We start from the raw sequence: 21,666 nt of genomic DNA, 5'->3' as shown, positions 1-21,666 counted from the left end.
TCTCTCTCTCTCTCTCTCTCTCTCTCTCTCTCTCTCTCTCTCTCTCTCTCTCTCTCTCGTTCCTGGCTTTTCTTTCGCCTTTTTTTCTGGGTGAAACTGTCTTTCTCTAGCTCTTCACCCAGTGGTTGCTTTCTCATCTCATGGTTCTTCACTTCAATTTGCCCTCTAGTGAGAAAGATGTTCTATACCTCATAAGATTTCTAGAAGTGATGATTCCCACCAGAGGCCCCTGAGATGAGTGTCAAAAGCTTATTATAGCTCAGCAAGGCCTTGCTGTGATTGAAATTCCATTCCCATGTAAATGAAGAAAAAAATGTACTAAAATTATAATAATATAATCTTAATGTCTCCAAGAGTGATCATTTTTTTTTACATGAGCTTTGTGTTGTTTTTTTTTAACTTTAATCTCACTGTTTTGGTATAAATAATGTGTTTGCCTTGCCTTGGCCTGCTCAAAGGTTTTTACAGTCTTCTGAAAACACAAAGCACCTAACAATGTGACAAATTCCTGGTCATTGAGCTCAGCTCTCACACATTTTGGTGTCTTATGGGCCAGTGATTGTATCATTGATGTAGGCATTACAACAGAAGCTAGAACAAAGCTGTGACTAGGACAGAGTTCTCACACTGCTAAGGTGATGGGAGGAGGATCTGGAAAAACAAAGGAACAAGATCAGACTATGACTGCTATGAAGGAGAGTCAACACTAGAGACATTAGGGTGGGATGGAGGGATGGGTTACCATAAATATGATAGTCAGGAATTATAAGTAGCTAATGTTGTTGTTTGTTTGTGTGTTTTAATTTTTAAATTTTATTTCTTTATTTATTCACTTTACATTCCAATTACTGCCCCTCCCTCCTTGCAATCTCCCACCTCACACAGTCTCTCCTCCCATCACCCCTCCCCTCCCCTTCTCCTCTGAGAGTATAGAGCCCCACCCCCATATCACCCTACCCCAGTATATCAAGTGCTTCCTCTCCCAGTGAGGCCAGACAAGGCAGCCCAGTTAGGAGAATGAGATCCACAGGCAGGCAACAGCTTTAGGGACAGCCCCTGCTCCACTTGTTGGAGGACACACATGAAGACCAAGCTGTACATCTGTTACAAATGTGTGGAAGGCCTAGATCCAGACTCTCTATGCTCTTTAGTTGGTGGTTCAGTCTCTGAGAGGCCCCACGAGTCCAGGTTAGAAGACTCTGTTGGTCTTCTTGAGAAGTTTCTATCACCTCGGGGGTCCTCAATCCTCCCCCCAACTCTTCCATAAGATTCCCCGAGCTCTGTTCAATATTTTGTTTGCATTTCTCTGATGACTAAGGACATTAAACATTTCTTTAAGTGTTCCCTAGACCTTCAAAATTCATTTGTTGAGAATTCTCTGTTTAACTCTGTACCCCATTTTCAATAGGGTCATTTAATAGGTTTGTTGGTGTCTAACTTCTTGAGTTCTTGTCTTAACAACAGCATGTGAGGCAGAGGCATGTACAAAGGTCCTGGGGTGGGCAAGAGAAATGACAATAATGCCTGTATGACTTGAGAGTGGTAGATAATAGAATGTTCTGAGGTGAGTCTGGACAAGTCAAGGACAAGACCATCAGGGCCTGGTAGGTAAGGCATGCAAGGATTCTGGATTTTTTTTTCTAAATACTAGTGGATCATTTAAACAAAAAGCCCTCAGGCCCTTGTGGAAGTGATTGATTTCAGGCATGAGTTACACATTGCAGCAGAGACCAAAACAAAGCTGTGGTTGGTCCAGAGCTTATATTGATGCTAGGGTGATGGGAAATGGGGAGCGGAATGTCAAACATGATAACCAGAGGGTGTAATTTACATTTTTATCGGGTGTCCATTTGCATGGTACAAGGTGCATGTGGGAGTTGAAAGACTTCTCGCTGGAGTCAACTCTCTTCTTGTGCCATGTGTGCTCTGGGGATGTAACTCAGGTTGTCAGGCTTGATGGCATATGTCTTTACCAAACAAGTCATCTTGCCTACCCAAGCTTTTGTTTGTTTTAAATTCCCATAGCTGTTGTCCAAAACAAACAAGAAAATGCTTGGTAAAGGACACGAATGGAGGTGAAGCGTTCAATGTGGGAGCTACTTCAGAGAGGCAGACATGAGGTGATAGATTCAGATCAGGCTTGTGAGAGCAAATAGGTACACACATTCCAATTCTGGATATATCTGGGGTTACAGCCAACAATACTTTGAAGCACAGGTGAAGGAAAAATAAAAGATGATCCTTAGATTTTTAATTTGAGCAGCAGAGATGCTGAGGAAGAGCGACATGATTGACTTTGATGTTGACTCATGAAGAACAGTAATGAGTTAGTCCTGCAGTAACAAATTACTTAAAGTGAACAGGGGAGAGAGTGTGTGCATGCCTGAAGAATAGAACCATTTATTTAACACAAATGTACTGAACTCTTACTGTGGGCCTAGTCTCTATAAGAGCGGTACTCCATATAGACATGATATCCACACCACCGGGACAGACTCCAGCCCAATACATACTTGCTATTTGACTCAACTAAAGTATAGTTCAGATTTTATAAGGATCTATAACTCAGTGGTAGAACACTTGGTCAGCATGTTTGAGGTTATGAAATCAATGGAGAATAAAAAAAAAAGAAATGATATTATATTACATGTGAATATGCTAAACCAATAGTTTGACCTTACAAGTGTCTTAGCATGAAAGTCCACATATCTTTATTATAAGAATCTATCAAGAGTCAAAATGCAGTATAAAGTTTTAATAACTTGATATAATTCTTTAGAATCACCTAGAAAACAAATGTTATGTTAGTTTAAAGGTAGTATAAATCCCTTTGGTAATGAGAAAAAATATTCAAAGTTCAATATCAGATGCACTGCTGAATCTGGACATTTTCACATTAAGATGTTACAGGTTTAACATTATTTAAGTCTAATCATCATGGTCAAGCTGAAAAGAATAAATCAATTGACATTTTATTCTTAGACTCTGACTCTTCTTCTGAAATCATCATTACTTTGATAGAAGATTTAGAGGTGATGCAAACGGTAGGATTCTTTACCTCAGCTGGAATGACAAATGCATATCAATATCACCACCTATAAGTTCCACACATGCCCAAGATATTAAGCTAAGACCGCCAGCTCATGCTTTCCAATGGAAGCTGATGCATCTGGAGTACCACGCCCTTGCTCATGCTTTCAAAGGGGAACTAGAACACTCTGAACGCCTAACAGCCATTTCACCTAGTAATGCGCTTTGTTTTCTGTCAAACAGTCATTCCTGGGATGGAGGGAATCCAGGACTTGGGCTATTTGCATAGCAATCTGTGATTTAAGGACTGATTGGGATCCAGTGATGGCTAAGAACACATACTGCTCTTCCAGAGGTCCCTGGGTTCAATTGCCAGCACCCATTTGACAGCTCACTACTTCCTGTAATTGTGGTTCTGGGAATCCAACATCCACTTCTGGCCTCCTTGGGCAAAAAGCATGCATATGACAAATAGACAGACACATATGCAGGAAAAACACTCACACAAGTAAGAGAGAAAGGAAGGAAGGAAGAAAGGAAGGAAGAAAGAGGAGTTTTTCAAAGGAAGAAATTGTATTAACTTTTTTTTAGTCAGGGAAGCATTTTACTTTAAGATATAAATGAAGCCAAGCCATGTAAATGAGGTTGTGATGAGCAGGGGAATTTTTGAGCAAGATGATTTTAAAAGATGATTTTTTAGAAAGAAGTTATTTTTTACTCCCTAAAAATATTTCTTTCATTGTTGAGAATAGAACCATTTTTCCCATGTCATTCCTCCCTCCAAACCTTCCCACATACCCCTCCTTGCTAATTTTCAAATTCACGACTCCTGTGTTCAGCCCTGAAACATAAACATACAGGTGACACTATACTTGTTAGACTAAGCAAGTTATTAGTATGTATTTACACATACACGCATATTACATTATATTCTCTTTCTGAAGGCATGTATTTTGAATCTAAAGAGATTCAGTAAGGGGAAAAAATCAACCCAAAAGAACACAGATAAATGTCCACAAAGGGCAAATGAATAAGATAGGTGCAGTGACTCACACATTCCAGCCCTTGGGAAGTGGAGTCAGGAAGGCCGGGTGTCTAAGGTCATATACGGTTACCTAATGAGTTACAGTTCAAGGATGCATGAAAAAGCAATGAATCCAAGCCAAAGGCCAAATGTATAGGCCTACAGTTCCCCAAGCCATGGCTTTGTTCAAACTAATAAGGAACACTACTGTGTGTGACATGGAAATGTTTGGTTTGCTTTTAAACACTGTGCGTGTGCATGTTCGTGTGTGTGTGTGTGTGTGTGTGTGTGTGTGTGTGTGTGAACATGCCATGGCATGTGTGTGTGGAGACCAGAGGACAGTGTAGAGGAATTGGTTTCCTCGTTCCACCATATGAGGATTGAACATGGGTCACTGGACTCAGAAGCAAGCACCTTTACTAACTGAGGCACCACAACAGAATGGTTTTCTTTTAGAAGGCAAGATTGCCATTATTCAAGAAAGGTGGAGTAAGAGTGTGACCTAATTCTGATCTCCACTCCAGTCCTCGGGAGTTAGTAGGTAATTAAGTCAGGAAAATAGATTGAATTAAGGAACAGAGAAGGCAACAGCTTCAACTACACTAGATTTGGCTCCTTGGGACTCCAGAAAGACCAATTATTAATTCCTTCTTGATGAAGAAAAGAACTCAGAACATATTACTCCAATTCTCCCTTTAATGGACTTCTTTGGTAGAAAGCTATGATTTTAGCATTTCATTTGAATTACCTGTTGTGGAACTCAGTCCTCTGAGTACAACAGCTACCATCTTCCACAGATCACTACACTTTCTTGCAAAAGATTGGCACTAGCAGGCCTGTTGGCCATGATGATCCCTCAAAGAAGGGGATGTAGCTTGTCCCTAGACTTTTAACTCTTGATTCCAGCCACTCCTCTTAGCCATTTGGATTCAGTCCTGCCCTAACTGCATGTGGTCTTGAGGAAGTATGAAGGGGAAGATTAACTTGGGGGAAGCCACCATCCATGCTGCGTGAAAGCTGCATGCAACAGCTTTGGGGTCACTCCAGCTGCTCTAAGCAACCCTTCACCCATATTCTAGGTGAAGTAAACCAGATGAACTCACGAGGTCTCCAGGTTAGCTGAACTTTGATGCACTTATACTTTGTTGCTAGGATCTTAAAAGGAGGTAGCCACTGTTTTCATCTCCCCAGGAAAGGAATTCTTGAAATAGTGCCAAAGACTGATAGCACCATCTTCTAAAATAGTTTGAAGTTTGTTCCTCCGTGTGTGTATATATATATATTTCTATGTCTGGGGTATTACATTCAGTAAGTGTGGGTGCCAAAGGTTGGTGTTAGGTGTCTTCCTCTATTGCTTTTTGCTTTTTATTTTTTGAGACAGGGTTTCTCACTGAACCTGTAACTCACCTATTTGGCAAGAGTAACTGGCCAGGGAGCTCCAGGGGTCCTCCTGTCTCAGCCTCTCCAGCATGAGAATTATAGCTGAGCACTGTTCTGGCTGGCTTATTACATGGGTACTTACTATTTATTACTCAAGTGCTTGTGTTCGCATGGCAAGTACGTAATTCACTGAGCCATCTCCACCAGCACCTGAAATTTCTTCCTAATCCAGTGCACTCAGGGACAGGAAGCAGGGTGTTCAAGTCATTCAAAGGTATTCCTAAACCCACTTCAATCTAAGGGTTGAATTCTGTGTGATATATTTGATAAACATTAAGGAACACGGTTTTGTTGTTTTAGATTTCCATGTTGTTTTGCCTCCATGTATGCATGATCACTGTGTGTGTACCTGGTGCCTGTGAAGGTCAGAAGGCGGCTTTGGATCCCCTGGGACTGGAGTTACAGATGACCATGAGCCCCCACAGGGGAACTGAAGCCAGGTCTGCTGCAAAAGCAACAAGTGCTCTTAACTTCTGAGCCAACTCTCCAGCCTTTATGGAGCACTAAAGGCAGATCATGAGACAACTGGTGAGAAGTGTGTGCTTTTAAATTATTTGGTAAATTTTCTATGTGCATGTATTTTCATCATTTTTACCCATTCGACTTTGCTAATTTGACACTGCACAAGCTATTAACAGTTTCATAGCTGTGACTTTTACTGTTCACATGAAAATAGCATGAGTATTTTTTAAATCTACCAAATGAAAGAACATGGGAATACTGGGGACAGCATAACCTAATTGAAATTCTCTCTCTCTCTCTCTCTCTCTCTCTCTCTCTCTCTCTCTCTCTCTCTCTCCTCTCTCTCTCTGTGTGTGAGACAGACACACAGACACAGACACACACACACACACACACAAACATTAACCTGGGAGATGGAAACCTGCTAGGGTTGGAAATGCTTTCAAGTCCAAAAAGTACTATTATTTCCTATCTGCAAATGGCAAGAAGTCTTTGCCAAGCAGTGTTAGTCCTTAATACCCGCCCCATCAGCTTTATTAGGTTGTTTAATGGCAGAATCTAGGTTTTCAAAGTATGCTTTTGTTCCTGAAATGGGGTTTCAGTGTGAAGCTGAGGCTGGCCTTAACCTATGGAGCTCAGGATGGTCTTGTGGACCACCTCTACCTCTCTACTGCTGGGATTACAGATGTGTGCTGCTATATAGAGCCAACATAACACACCACACACACACACACACCCTTCATAGCTGTGCATCTAATTCATATGGTCAACCACACATTCCAACCAATGTGAACAGAAGGCCAAGTATTCCTTCCCTTTAGAAGTAGTCTCTAGTAAGTGGGTGTTTGAGCGCTGATGCAGTTCATGGCTCCCAACAGAACTTCTTTATATAATTTGTATTTAATTTTTGTTTTTTTACAGTCCAATCGTTACCTGCCTCCTGGTCCACCCTCTGACTGTTCCTTATCCCATACCTCCACCCCCGCCATCTCCAAGAGGATGTTCCCCACTCACACCCACCCCATCAGACCTCCCCACTCCCTGGGGCCTCAAGTCTTAACACTACACTATTAGTAAATTCACCAATACTTAATAGTCATGTTGAGAAAACATGATCAAGGATGAATCCTAACTACACTGGAACAACCTGACTTGGCACAATACAAAGAACTGTGATTTCTACAACAAAACCCAACTATATTTTTAGGAAAAGTTATTAATCTCCAATGGAATCCATGAACTTCTCCACAATGTATATAATATATAAGTAGCTGTGTATGCTTGAGCACACATCTTTCTAGAGAGAGGCCTGCTAACTTCAGTTATTGTCTAGACTGGAACGGTCCAACTCTGATCACCTACTTTCGATAAATGAAGTTGTGGACCACACAGAATTCAGTTTTGCATATCTTAGTTTTAGTAGAAAGACTATAGAAAAATTTTTTTAAAAAAAGGTAACTTCAAAGGATTGAGGGAAGGAGTCTAAAGTGTCATTTTTGTTATGACTTTAGGACCATGCTGTGGTGCAGAATGGGGAAATGTTATCCAAAATGGTTAACACAGTTGGAAATAAGGGCTGTGGGAGGAATCAAGCAATTATTTAAGACACAAGTTAACTCAAGTCCACATTTCAGGTTCTGCATATTACCAATTTAATCTTTATTTCTGAATATCACAAACTCCAATTAGAATACTTTAAAAATATTCTTTGCATGCATTTAACAAATCCAACAAAATGACAAATATCCAGTTTACTTGCATGGTAACTATGAAGTTTTGAACTGAAGAACCAATAAACATATTTAAATCCACTGGTACAGATGAGAACAAAACCCTTCGAGACATTAGTCTGATGGCATCCTACCACTATGCACATGTTGCTATAACACTACTATTGACCCTGAAGCATGGGCAAATGGAGATGCAGGGCTCTCCCTAAGAAGCAACTGGAAAAGATTACACTTCATCATCATCATCATCACTACTACTGAGGGCAAAGCTGCTGTCTGTGGACTGAGACCCATCTTCCTTCACATTCCCCACAGTCCCTCTTTCATCAGAATCAAACAACTTCTCATTGGGACCTTCTTCCTCATCAAACAACTTCTCATTGGAATTGTCTTCGAATACCTTGTCACTGGCATCGTCATCTTTCTTTCCATCTGTGTCTTCATCTTCCTTCTCATCGGAGTCATCAAAGAGCTTTTCATCTATGTCATCATCTTCCTCTTTGTCATCACCATCTTCACACTCCTTTTCATCTGCTTCTTCTTCCTCCTCAATGTCATCAGAATCATCATCAAAAACCCTTTCATATACGACCTCTTCATCATCATCATCATTATCATCATCGTCATCATCACCTTCTTCCTCCTTTTCATCCGAGCCCTCCTCACCTAACACTCTTTCAGAACCTTCATCAAAGTCTGATTTGTCAGTCTCATTTTCTTCTGACTCTTTCTCAACATCTTCTGGGAACTCCTTGTCAGAGGCATCCTGGTCAACATCTTTTTTAACACCATTTTCTTCTAATTCTTTGTCAGAGCCATCTTCAGATTGCTTTTCTGAGCTGTCTTCCTCAGATTCCCTCTCTGAATCATCGTCTTCTGACTCTTTCTTGAGGCTATCTTCCCCTTCAGACTCCTTGCTGAGGTCATTGTCTTCAGATTCTTTTGCAAGGCCGTTCTCATAATTCTCTTTGCTTTTCTTAGCTTCTCTTTCAGGGCCATTCTCTTGAGACTCCATTTGAGGATTAGCCCCCTCAGACTCAAGCACCCTCTCAGGGTAGCCCTCTTCATTCTCTTTCTTGGAGCAGCCTTCTCCACTCTCTCTCTCAGGGTAGACCCCATCAGACATACCTTCTTTGGCATCTTTTTCAGAAACATCTCCTTCGGACTCTCGTCCATCCTCTGCCTTTTCAAACTTATTTTCATCGATAGTTTCTTCAAATGCCATTCCAGTTGTAACTTCCTGAGCCTGCATATTAGACATGCTTGGGTGCTCTGAAAAATGCCTCACTCTGGAAGGCCCTGGCCTTTCTGAACCAGCGATGGAATCCATCCGCTGGAGGCCTCTGTTGGCCTCAGGAGCATTGAGGAATGCCTCCCATCCTCTCAGCCGCTCCTCTCTTTCTCTTGAGGTCTCCTCTACCTGTGCATACACAGGAACTAGTATTAAAATGAGTTTAAGGCAAAAAGAAGCAGGAACTTCTCTGAGCATTTCTAATACTGACACAAGTACCCTAGTTTGTAAAGCAACTTTTCCAAAGCAATCCAAGCACTCCCTTACTTTCCAGTCTTCAAAACCTTGGTTAATCAACCTTACACACTGTCAACCTTAAAAAAGATCATAGAAGTATAAATATTGGAATCATGGAAATATTTCTTTTCCCAAAACATTACTATTTCAGCTTTGTCCATTCTTGTAATGAGAAAGGATGTGGAATACTTTAGTTTAACATTTTCTTTTATTATTCTAAGAAAGTCTCAAAATTTCAGACTTATAAGCTGAGAAGTGAAAAGTTTTTTCTCTATCCTCCAATGTAAAACATTATTTACAAGTTGTATTATACAAAACAGATTACACCAACTCCCACACTAACTATGACAATGCAAGTTCATATGCTCTTGACAGCTGCAGGATTTACCTGATAATCTGTAGTCCCATCCCAGGCTTGAGCAGTGATCTGTCGGCCACCAAACCACCTTCCATCCAGAGTCTGAATACAATGATCAGCCTCCTCTGGTTCTCTGAAGGACACAGAGGCCACACCATCTGGGTGTCTCTAAAAAGACAAGAGTAAGGACGACTGAATGACAAGATTAGCAACCAGACACGCATTAGCTAAGCCAGGGTAGGAGAAGCATTCTCCTGACACTCTGAGCTACAGGATGTAAGAACTCCTTCTCTCTCACCCCATTCCCCATGCTCAGCTGATTCTGTAGCTGCACCTTGTTTAGCAAGCCTCAGTAGAGTGTTCTCACAAATGGTTCTGTTACCAACACTACCCAAGAGGCCAGAGCATGTGATTGTTAAGTGTGAAATGAGATCAGATTTGCCTTGGGACTAAACCCTGCATGTTAGGAGCTGAAGGAATACTGAGTATGGACTTACACAGGGAAAGCTGTGGCTTTCTCATCTGTAGGGCTCATAGCTACCCACTTCAAAGGGTCCCGAGGATTGCGATGGATGCATAAAGCCCCTCACAATCAGCACAGCAGCAATGCACTGTAATAAATGGTCACTTAAGTACTTCCTAACAGTTTTGGAAGTACAGGGGAAAATACACAAGGGAGCTTTTGTTCCTTAACTGTGATCAGGTGAATAACTCAGAGAAAACTAATGCTGCACACATTTTCCTTCTACTTATGCTCACTCTTTTAAAGAGTCAGGAGGAAGGGAAGTAAGCTCGGCACATCAAATCAATCAAGGCCTTGCCTTAGGAGCCATGTTCACTGAGCTACTGCTGACAGACAGCAGGCCTGCGATAGAAAACCAGTCATCGAAATCCCATGGCACTCTCACTCACTTCTCAGCTTGAAAGGATGCTTCAGCACTCAGTGAACTTACATCAAACAGAAGGAGCTTCCGAATCTGCCCAAACTTGGAACACTCTACTCGAAGATCTTCTCTGATCTCATTCAGTACCAATGGATCATCCTGCAAAAACAAGTGATTAAAATAGAGTTCCTTCCTGCTTCATAATTCAAGAACCAAATTTATTACTGGGATAAATTAACAAATGGAAAACAGTACTTTGCTTAAAGGTAGGTACGTTTGTCTACAGACTGTAGTAATAAATGAAAGAATCAAAACTAGAGATGGAAGGTTTCACTCACTGCAGTAGCTCAGGCCTAAGTGAGAAGGTGGAAGTGGACAAGTGTGGCTGAGAGAAGCAGTACACAGTAGCAAAGGAAAACTATATACGTAGACACCAGTGTGTGTGTGTGTGTGTGTGTGTGTGTGTGTGTGTGTGTGTGTGTGTGTGTAGTTTTTAAAGCACATAGTAAAATATTCTTGTTGCTTTTCTGCTGTGAATGTGCTACAGGAATGTGAAGCACTGCTGATCGCGGTAGTGTCTGGTTCAGGAGGATTCTCCTCCCAGACCTCTGGAAGTCTTCAAGATTCCCAGTAAGGGAAAACCAGACCTCCAAGCTTCAGGGCATGCAAATGGCAGAAACAGATACTTCACCTCTGCTCTAGTAGCCTAACGCTTGCTTCCTGTCTCCAAGATGACTCTTTAACCTAGTGAGCTAGACATGGAACTCTGATCTAAACTTCCCACTGACTAAAATGGTGGACGATGACCACGCATTCCTAGGCATGTCCTTAGTAAAATTAATCTCCCTAGCTTCATCTTAGCTTCTCACACTGTATTAGAACACGCTGATGTGCACAAAAGAAACTTCCCTTCATGTCAGAGTTCTGATTCTTCATTCTTGATAGTCAAACTTTCCAGGCTAAATAAAGTTTTAGATAAGGCTTTGGACTGAACACTTGACCCATTAGAACTTACATTCAAAATTGTCCTTCATTACTTACTCTGATAACAGAGAATTTTTAGGTATGAAACTTCTAACATTACTCAACCCTTCCAAATATGAGTTGTTTCAGATATGTTGGGGTAAATCAATAATGTTGTTTTTGCTTTCCTCTAAAAAGTTGAATGTTGGTGTCTATTCTTTAGGTTCAAAACCAGTCCTTAATCAAATTAAACAGTCCCTAAAATTCTTCCTGAATCCTTCTATCAAGGCCGCTGGACTATGCCTATGATCCCAGTTCATGGGAAGTAGCAGGATTGTAAGCTTGAAGCCAACCTGAGCATCTATACCAGTATCATCCAGCACTTTTCTGTGATGATACAGTTCTTCTATGTATCTGTACTACTCAACACAAGAGCTATTACATGTCTTGTTTAACTGCAGAGATGACTCTTAATTCCAATAATTGTGGCTAGAGTCTCCTCTACTTAAGACTATGCAGGTAGGTCTACAGTGACCTGATTTGAGGTCCAGGTCCAGAAACCCTGAACAAAAAAAAGCAATACAACTGCCATCTTTCTTGTTAACAGGCTCTCAGCAAGCTAGTAAGATCACTGGAGATCAGGCATCTGTGCAAACAAAGAGACCCTATACTAACAACGATTTCTTTCCCTGAAAATTCTGAAGTTTACCACTGCCAGAGAGACCATCTTGCCCCTCTATTCAGCACAGCACTAGAGGTAGAAACTTGCCCTTATTTACAAGATGCTAAAGAGAAACTGTCTCTTCTATTAGGCAATGGAAAGCTAGGCTTGGAAGTCACAGGACCTCACTCATCCCTTCAATTACTCTTCACATAAAAATAAAGGGAAGGGTTGGGGTGAAGTTCCATGGTAGAATGTGTGCTTCACATTCAAGGCCCTGGTTAAATCTGAGCGCCACAAAACTATTCACAACATATTAATACATGTATGCTCAAGTACAAAGGAGTGAAAAACACAATACTGTATACCAGAAATACAGCAGCAAACAAAGTAGACAAAGTCCTGGCTCTTGGGGAAATCATGGTGTGGCAGAGGGAAAGAAATACTAGGAAGGAAAACCAAAACAGAAAGATGAAAGCTTTGTAACTTTAAAGTACCAGTGAGAAACAAACCAAGGATTTTACTACACACATACATATATGCTGACATATGTATGCTTGTTCATATGCACAAAAGGACACCTACAGAGGTCAGATGACAACTCATGAGGGTTGATTCTCTCCTTCTACCTTGTGGGTTCAAAGGATCAAACTCAGGTGGTCAGGCTTGATGGCAAATACCTTTACCAAGTAAACCATCTTGCTGGGTCTGGGACTGATTTTGAAACAGTCACCAATTTGTAAGTTTGAAGCTTCTGTCTTCAAACACATCCACCAGAAGGAATTTGTATTGGCCAGAAACAAATATACAGCATAAGGCTGTAGCACTCCAGGAGGTGGAAGAAAGATGACTTTGAGTTTGAAGCCTGTCTGGGCTACAAAGCAACTTCAAGACCATACTGAGCTACACAGTGAAAATCCATCTCAATTTTAAAAAAAACCGAAAAACCAAAGTAGTTTTTAGGAGGGAAATTATATGGGCTGCTCTAGGAAAACGTAAGTGTACATAGTGTGACAGTTTTATTGGAGAAAGTTCTCCCGGTGAGCAAGGTCAGAGGAAGAAAGCGCAGATGCAATTAGACTTTTCCATGCAGAGGGCCAGAGGGTTGGCATGAAGTTTACAATTATGTCTTTTAGCAAAAGCAGGATGAATGTATGCATACCACCTGATTAAACCAAGCACTCATTGTCCAGAAGACATGATAAAAAGGCAGTACATCTAGTGGATTACATGCAGTATTTTTTAAACTTCCTTTGGCAATGACAACATTTCAAAAAGCAAGTACAGGTAATCCACCTGCCTTACTAATCCCAGCCCAAACTGACCATTTACTCAGTATCAAGTGTACCAAGTACCAGTGTACTGTCCTCCCCCTTTAAAACACATACAACATGTTAGCCTGCAGCTGGGCAAAACATTTCACAAAACATGGTTTCTGATTTTCTGATACAGTGTTGAATAGTTCAGCTAGTTTCCTGAACATCTGATAGGTACACTGTAGACCTCATGGTCACTGCTGACCCTCATGGCAAATGGCTGATGGAGCCCTGAAGCTTGCAGCTGCTGCCCAGTATTGTGAGAAAGGATCATATCAAATGTCACTAGCCTGACAAAAATCTCAAAATCCAAAATGTCAATCATGGCTCCTGGTGCATGCACAACTGCTGTCACAGCATTTTAAAGTTGGGGAAACCTCAAGGCAGTGCAAGTCAGAGACTCTCTATGGAGTATGCATTTGATTTTCAGTTGTACTTCATTACTATTATAAATTTAAAATAGCTGTATGTATGTCAAGAGCCTTCTGGATATCAGGTGAAAAGAGACATTAAGCAACCCATCTAATCATCAAAAGATGTTCAGACTCCACAAGTGCTCTGTAAACTCCAAGGCTTTATGTGGACAGTTCAGCAATGACCTGTCCATTTGAAGGCCTTTGCTAAAGGGCTAAACTAAAAGAGCCATTGTGACACTGTTGGCAACGTGAATGAAAAGAACAAGATCAGACAGAGACTGCAACTAGAAGTTTGCAAATCTGAATTTTAACATTATGAATTTTTCTTCTTTGTGTGCAATGTGCTATCATTAATTCCAAAACTAGACCGAAAAAACAAAAGCTATTTTTCTACTACTGATAGTATCCATCTATGCTAGCAATAATATCAGAAGGCACAACCCAGTGAAAGCTATCATGACAGTTTCTATTTAACACCTTATTTACTGGTTTGTGGATTTTACATGGATATTAAAATGTGGTCCTGAAAAACAAGCTCCACTCTTGGAACATCAGATTCCTTTAAAGATCAGACTTTTCTCAGTTTTCAGATGCGAGTGTAGAACTGGTATTCTCCACCAAAATCAGCTGTACTACAATCCCACAGGCTGTTCTCACCAATCTTGGATTTCAGGCAGTAAACAGCTGTGATTTTGGCCCACAGTATGACTAGTAACAGTCTTATCTGGAATCCAACCAAAATAAGAACGGGATAGACACAGGGAATTCTAAATACAGGCTGATTCTTTGTCCCATTTTCCTATCCTACCATGACTTCATAAATATACCTCCACAGTGATAGGGCATGGTAAGCTTTGCACCCTCTTGTAAAAAAAAAAATCCAGAATTTTTACATGTTAAAATACCATTTCCTACCTCAAAATCCATAGGGTGAAACATATTTTTGAGAATGACAACTCGCTCATGGCGCAGCCGGTTTGGTCCAGCTCGTCTCTCAGGTCTCCAATCCAACTGCCTAATGTAACAAAAAGTAAACAGTGAAATGAAATCTGGGTTCGGATTTATGGGAGAGAAAAGTGATGGCCACACACAAAGAAAATATGATGATCATTTTATCATGAGTTTAAACATAATGCTAGAATGTTAACAGAATTTACTGGTGAAAGTACTTATTATTTTGACTAATTTCCTAAAATGTGCTTAACAAATTAATATATATGTCCCATTTTATATATACATATACAAACACACACCTATATGGTAAATGCAATGATAAAACTATCAGCCTTTCTAACTTTTACTGACAAACCTGGATATACAAATTTAGCTCCTGGCAGTTGATTTTAATCCACAGTAAAAATGAAGTCATGGTTCTAGAATAATAGCTTCAACACTTCATTTGATGGTCAATACTGAACTAAATTAAGTCCTCTTTTACATAATAATCACCCCCAAAATTAAGTTCTTCATTTATTTACTGAAGACTGGAAGCACAAAAGGTAGGGGCAGGAAGTATGGGAAGAGAGGAGGAAGGGACAATGACATTCAGTTCACCAGGAACCCATCACTCACCATTTTGTTTTTGAATAAAAAAGCCTAGAACAGACTTTTTTTTAATCATCCCAGAAAAAGACAACCCTCCTCACCACTACCAAACCAGCCTGTGGAAGAGACTGCTGATGATGCCTGACTAGCTAATGAAATTCCTTTAATTTGTAGACATGTTTGATGGAACAAAACTAAGTACCTATTAGCAAAAAAAAATGCTTTAAAATATTTCTATGTAATTTTCAAAAAAATACATACTTCTGTTGCAGAGACAGCTTCTTCTTATAATCTTTGCACTTCTTCTTCTTCTTTGAGGCATCGTATTCACCCTTCAGCTGGAACTTTGCCACCTCCACATGCAATTTGTAGCCTCTAATTTCATCTTCATCCAAAAGTTTTAATGCAAGTTCCACAGATTCTTTCTTTATAAAGGTAAAATAAAATACTCATTAAGTTGACCATTGAAATGAAACTTGATATTTTGATATAAACAATGCCAGCTACCTACTTAGGGATAAAGAATCTTTAAATATAAATCAGGAAAGCTCTATTCAAAACACACATATACCTCACACACCTGTGTTAACTTAGGTACATGACTATTTCTCTAAACCTCCAATTTCTCCATCTGCATAAAGCTAAAATATCTTCATCACAGGGCTCTTTAAAAATTAGATGAACTAGTTTATGGAAAGGTTAGGGCATAACATACAGTAGGTGTTCCGTAAATTATATTACTGGGTAAGTTTTGTCTCCAGGAGCCCAAATTTCTCATCTGCAGAATGAGAGGAGTGAACTGAGTAACATCTGTGGCATAGTCCAGTTGTGAAATTCTCTAACATCTACCTAACAGTGGGTAATTCAAGGAGCTGGAAGTAATACAGCTAGTCTTTAGTGTTCAGCTTCATCAAACTAAAATATACACCTGTAATAACATGTTTAGTAGAAGATAATTATTTAATGGCTTATATATTAAGTACAGTTATGGATTCTGGGTCCTACACAAACATACTAGTTGTCACCCCTACTCAGAGTCAAAGAACGAAAGGCCCGAGGAAAGGACAGAGGACCACTGAATTAAGCTGCTCAATTAAATATGGATTCTGGGATAATTAACTTGATTTTCTACAGTGCAACTTATGGGTTTGACAACTTGTTACTTTCATGGGCCCTAAGTTTTATATAAAAGTGTTTCATAGAACAATATCATTCTTTAAAAATCCAATCATGGAGTGGAAGAGACCGCTCAACTGTTGAGAGCCCTTGTTCAGCTCTTAGCAGCCATAATGGGTAACTTTTGCAGAGGACCCAAGTTCAGCTCCCAGCAGCCATAATGAGTAGCTCATAACAGTCTATAACTCCAGCTCCACAGATCCAACATCTCCTGGCCTCTGTAGGCAACAGCATTCATGAGCACATATATAAATGCCCCCCTAGGTATATACATAAATAAAAGAAAAAACTTTTTTAAAAATCCCATCGGCACCCTGCTCTTTTTAAAATTCAGTTCACAGATTTTTAGTCAACTTTGGATTGGTAAAATTCTAAAATTTTACATATGAACATAGAATATTAGCATCCCAAATGATCATGTAAGGGTTCACTTACGAGATTAAAAACTGATAACCCCAAACCTTGCCATCTCAAGCCTACTTTCCTCTGATCCCACTGGATATTGTCCAATAACTACACACCTATGATAGTTATACTACCACATTATCATTTTTGACTTTGAGTTGTAATTATTTTCAGGCCATTTGTTTCACGCCAGTTGAGAATGGGTAACAGGTGCTCCTAAGCTGTCTGACTGGTGTTTCCAGAAACGATAGCTTCCTTTCACATCAATCAAGGCCTGTACAATTTGCAGTAAAAACACTATACACAGTTCTGCCAATTTCCATTTTAATTCTTTTCCCTGGTGTTTGAAGCAGTAAGTATAATTCACCATCTCCTTTCTAGTCTAATTTGGGGTTAGAAAATACTTTTGTCAAGAGCCAGTTAGTAAACAGTTTAGGCTTTGAGGGTCAGGGTTATCGCTACAACCACTCAATGCTACTGATGAAACATGTAAGTAGCCAGACACAAAACCATAAGTGAGCCAGTGGGGTTGTGTTCCAACAAAACTGTATTTGTATAGGCAGCAGTCATGACTTTGCTAAACCCCATTCCAGTTCACTCCAATGTGTAAATAAAATGTCAATGGCTTTTTTCTTCTCAGACTTTTAAACTGTTGATTACATCCACTGAGGAAGAGGCCTCTGCCGTGAGATTTTTGAAGATAAGAGAAGCCCCTCAATTACATATTTATATAACATGCTGACCTTGTAGCAGTTTCTTAAAAAAGCAAATAATCCTAGTGTCACTAAGGTGACCTATGGATTTTTCTGTCTTACTTAATACTACCTTGTGTCATGTATTTGCAGCCTTTGTTAAGTATACTGTATGGAAGCAGTATGTATATATGTATGTACCACACACACACACACACACACTCAGTTTTCTTTGTATTTTGTTTTGGATGGTTCGTGGTTTAGGCTAGTATCTATAATATTCTAGCCTTGGTTCCTGGGTTAAAAATTGAAGGGATAAGAGACTTATTTGACCAAATACCAACCTTTAGATAACAACAAAGCCCATCTCCTTTAAGATTCCCTTGATCATCTTTGTAAAGTTTAACCTTAAACTCTTCAGTCTGAGGATCTCTCATAATAATGCCAAATTTGGACATGAGCTGAATAAATTCATCCACTGTGATGTCTGGAGGGAGACCTGTAATTTCAGAGAACAATTTCAAAGTATTTAATGAAGGTAAAAGTTTTTAGCATTTTGCCAATGAGAAACCTGAAATGTACCTGAATACAAAGCTGATTTGTATAAATGAGTACAGAAACTTCCTATCTATAAATGTGAAGATTGTATTTTATACACTAAAAACTATCAGTTATGCTATGCTTACACTTCACTAAATCTGAAGGAACAAACTGCTGTAAATTATCTAAGGCAGGCATACAGAACAGCATGTAACACTGCATAACTTTTCTTCATTCCATACTAAGTCAATTCCTAGCTAACAAAAGCAGGTGAACAAAACACACCAAAACTAAACTCACTTAGCACAAAGTTTCAACACTAAATGTTTCCAACATGAAAACGGCATTGCAACAGTATAAATACCTGACACGTATACATTTGTATTTCTGTCTTCTTCAACATGGAACCATCCTAAAACAATCAAAGGGAAAATAAATAAAACATTTGAAAGAAACAAAAATTACATTATGAAATCTTGGCAATGGCAGTTTCTTCAAAGTTTTAGAATGTTCTGTTTATTTCAGAAGACTATGACTAACTCAAATCACTACATAGCTTTCAAAATACATAAACTTTTCAACTGCGAATGACCTTTAGCTCTTTCTCTGAAAAAGAAAAAGGGCTATCTCTGTTCTTCATGACTTTACGCCTATCTGAAAGTGAAAACTCACATTATCACTCTTTCAATGCTATTATAATACTCCAAAATGTAAAACGGATTTACAAATTTTTCCTATCTCATTTCTAAAGCCAGGTTTTGCAAAGACAGAACTACTTGCCAGATTCAGCCTTTCTCTTTTCTCCCTTCCTTTTGCAGTCAGTGGTTTCCGGGACTTCTTTTTGTGGAGGCTCTTCTACAGACTTAGTGTTGGTGTCCTGGACGCTCGCAGTAGAGCTGGATGCACCATCACTAGAAAAGCCGTAGTTAGCCTGATACGTAGCAATGAAATCTTCGGTGATCTAAATGGATAAGTCAAAACACATGCAGACAAGGTTACTTTACTAGTGGAAACTGTGTGATAAGGCTGTACATTCAGCAATATAACCTAAAACTTAAAACAAGTGTTTACACCACAAGCAGCTGTACTAATTCAAGTACAATCCAAGACCAGTCACCTTATATGGAAACTATTTAGTGTGATCAAAGTAGGACAAAGGTGCACAGACTGCCAAAATAACACACATAGTTTTAAGTGATGCTATCACCTTTTCCTACATTTTTTTATAAATTACTTCTCTACAGTATATATGACTAAAGTGGCCAATACATAAAACAAAAGAAGTATTGAATAACGAGACAGTAAAACCCAAAGTTAACTAGTAATTTCATCACAGAATCCACTTTTGGGTACCCAGATACCAAATAATTGTCAGACTACTAAAAGCGCTCAGAAAGAAATCACATCTAGAGCCGGCCATGGTGGCACACGCCTTTAATCCCAGCTCTCGGGAGGCAAAGGCAGGCAGATTTCCGAATTCAAGGCCACCCTGGTCTCCAAAGTGAGTTCCAGGACAGCCAGGACTATACAGAGAAATCCTGTCTTGAAAAACAAAAAAACAAACAAACAAAAAAAAAAAAAAAAAAAAAAAAAAAAAAAAAAAAAAAAAAAAAAAAAAAAAAAAAAAGAAAAAGAAAAAAAAAAAAGAAAAAGGAAAAAAAGAAATCACATCTACATTCAAGTGGGCATTGCAAGTCCAGAAGTTCAATTGTAAATTTTTACAGTTTAAGGTGCTTGAAATATGGACAAATAAAAGATCAGAAAGAATAGCTGAAGTAATTTTTGAACCAACAATCAATGCCCCTGCCCAATGGAGAAAAGTTTTGTGTGATTGCCTCTCCAGTCTCTGGTCGCGCTGTTAGTACCCTTTGATGTCAAAGTTCCTATGAAGCTAAGACTAACAGAGTACTTTCACCATACAGTTTACAAGACCGGGTTAGACACCAGTTGTGCTATTTACATGTTGAAATTAAACAATTAGCAATTCCCAAGTACAAATGTAGAGATTTCTTTCATTCATTTCCTGTGCATTTCTAGTCATATTCCTGTGGTTACAGGATCCGAACTTAGATGCCCTGGAACAAAATTTAGTAGAATAATAAAAGAAGAATCAAGAAAAGTTTATTCGGTAGAGGTGAATGACTCCTCTTCCACCCTGTAAATCAACAAGCTGCATTCTACACAAACATGTACAGGAAGTGTAAGTTAAGTTTGGCTGTACAGGATAAAATTCTTATTAATGTGATTTTCGTGGTGTTTTTCCTCTGTGCAGTAAAAATATCAAGATAAAAACGAACTGTGACCTTCACATACATACACAAATTAATAAGGCATAAAAAAAATCACTTAAGGCACCACCCTAAGATTTACTTTCCTTTATACATCGGGACTGCAATAGACTGAACAAATAGACTAGCCACCAACCACCGGTTCAAGACCTTGTACTTCAGTGGAGCAAACAGAAGAGGGATGTCCCACAAGGGTTGCCAGGGAGCCCTATGGCCCCGCTCCGCAGTGGGACTCCGCTACTCTTTCTTACCTTAGGGAACCAAGCCTTCTTATCAAGGTCCCACTCGTAAGGAGTGTCATCTGGTGGTTGTCCCAAAGAATTGGCTTCTCCAGAGGGCTCATTCTGGGTGTCACCTTCCTTGGGGTCTCCTCCATACAATTCTTGCATTCGCAACTGCTCATCAAACTCGTCGTTCCCGTTCAAGTTGTTGCCACTCATGGTTCTCACGGAGTCCCGGACGCAGCGGTCAGAGAAAGGAAGAGGCCGAGAGGGCGCTGGAAGAGAGCAGAGAAAGAGAGGTCTGCAGAGCTCCTACCGTGCACTGCAACTCCTGGGCCGCCTCCCGCAGCGCCCCAGCAGACCCTGGGAAGTCTGCGAGGCTCCGCCCAGACTCCGCCCTCCCGCCCGCCCCCCTCGCGCACGCCTGCGCCTACGAACCGTCGCCGCCAACCACCTGGCGGGCTCCGCGGGGCCTCGCCACCGCCGCCGCCGCTGGGGCCAGGGCGAAGCGGAAGCGCGCAGGCGCGCTGTCACCGCCGCGGCCGGCTCCGGAGGCACCCCAGCTTCCTCCCCGCCACGTCAGGCAACGAGTTTAATACGAAGTCCGCCTCCGGCAAATGCAGTCGCCATTATCCGCACGGGTGGCGACGTAGCGGGTTGCACCGACCCGCCCACGTGGCGTCAAAGGTCCGCGACGCTTGTGCAGACGGGGCGGGGCTACGAAGCCCGGCTGCCACCGCGTGTCCATACTCATGGGAACTCGCCTTTGGGGACGCAGCCCGCGGAAATGCATGGCGCTTCTGGAACCTTGGGCTCCTCCGCGCTCCGGATGAATTTGGCCTAAGCGATCGCCTGAAAAAGGACTCTTCCAGTAGAGCTGGCGCGGAATGGGCTTTGCGGCAGGCGCCATCTTGGGGAGGTGGGTGGGACCGTGGGACAAGTTTCTCCCGCTTCGCGAAACCTTGGCGCCTCCTTAGCGCAAATCCC

The 21,666-nt window shown here is 40.6% G+C and overlaps 1 protein-coding gene across 2 annotated transcripts; it reads right to left on the bottom strand.

Moving 5' to 3' along the window:
* Positions 1-7,584: 7,584 nt before the first annotated feature.
* On the bottom strand, positions 7,585-21,328 carry Htatsf1 (HIV-1 Tat specific factor 1). Of its 2 annotated transcripts, XM_029534497.1 has the most exons (10): positions 21,118-21,328; positions 20,710-20,954; positions 18,951-19,131; positions 18,535-18,582; positions 17,975-18,129; positions 15,619-15,782; positions 14,728-14,827; positions 10,526-10,615; positions 9,603-9,740; positions 7,585-9,106 (listed from the first exon to the last, which is right to left on the bottom strand). In XM_029534497.1, exons 2-10 carry the CDS (start codon positions 20,896-20,898, stop codon positions 7,913-7,915), a joined length of 2,259 nt encoding a protein of 752 aa, XP_029390357.1. In that variant the 5' UTR covers positions 20,899-20,954; positions 21,118-21,328; the 3' UTR covers positions 7,585-7,912. The 2 variants fall into 2 exon arrangements, with proteins under 2 accessions (XP_029390357.1, XP_029390356.1); XM_029534496.1 differs by lacking the exon at positions 21,118-21,328 and having other exon boundaries at positions 20,710-21,074.
* Between the last annotated feature and the right edge of the window lie 338 nt (positions 21,329-21,666).

The sequence above is a fragment of the Mus pahari genome, chromosome X (genome assembly GCF_900095145.1).
Source record: "Mus pahari chromosome X, PAHARI_EIJ_v1.1, whole genome shotgun sequence".
NCBI classification, from domain to species: Eukaryota; Metazoa; Chordata; class Mammalia; order Rodentia; family Muridae; genus Mus; species Mus pahari.
This window is presented reverse-complemented; position numbering and strand designations above follow the sequence as displayed.

Excerpts from the sequence above, each read along its gene's own strand:
- Htatsf1 (XM_029534497.1), bottom strand. The coding sequence starts at position 20,898 with ATGAGTGGCAACAACTTGAACGGGAACGACGAGTTTGATGAGCAGTTG. Across the intron at positions 19,132-20,709 it reads AGAAGGCTTGGTTCCCTAAG|ATCACCGAAGATTTCATTGC; the intron begins GTAAGAAAGAGT and ends TTATCCATTTAG. Across the intron at positions 14,828-15,618 it reads AAGCTGTCTCTGCAACAGAA|GCAGTTGGATTGGAGACCTG; the intron begins GTATGTATTTTT and ends TTGTTACATTAG.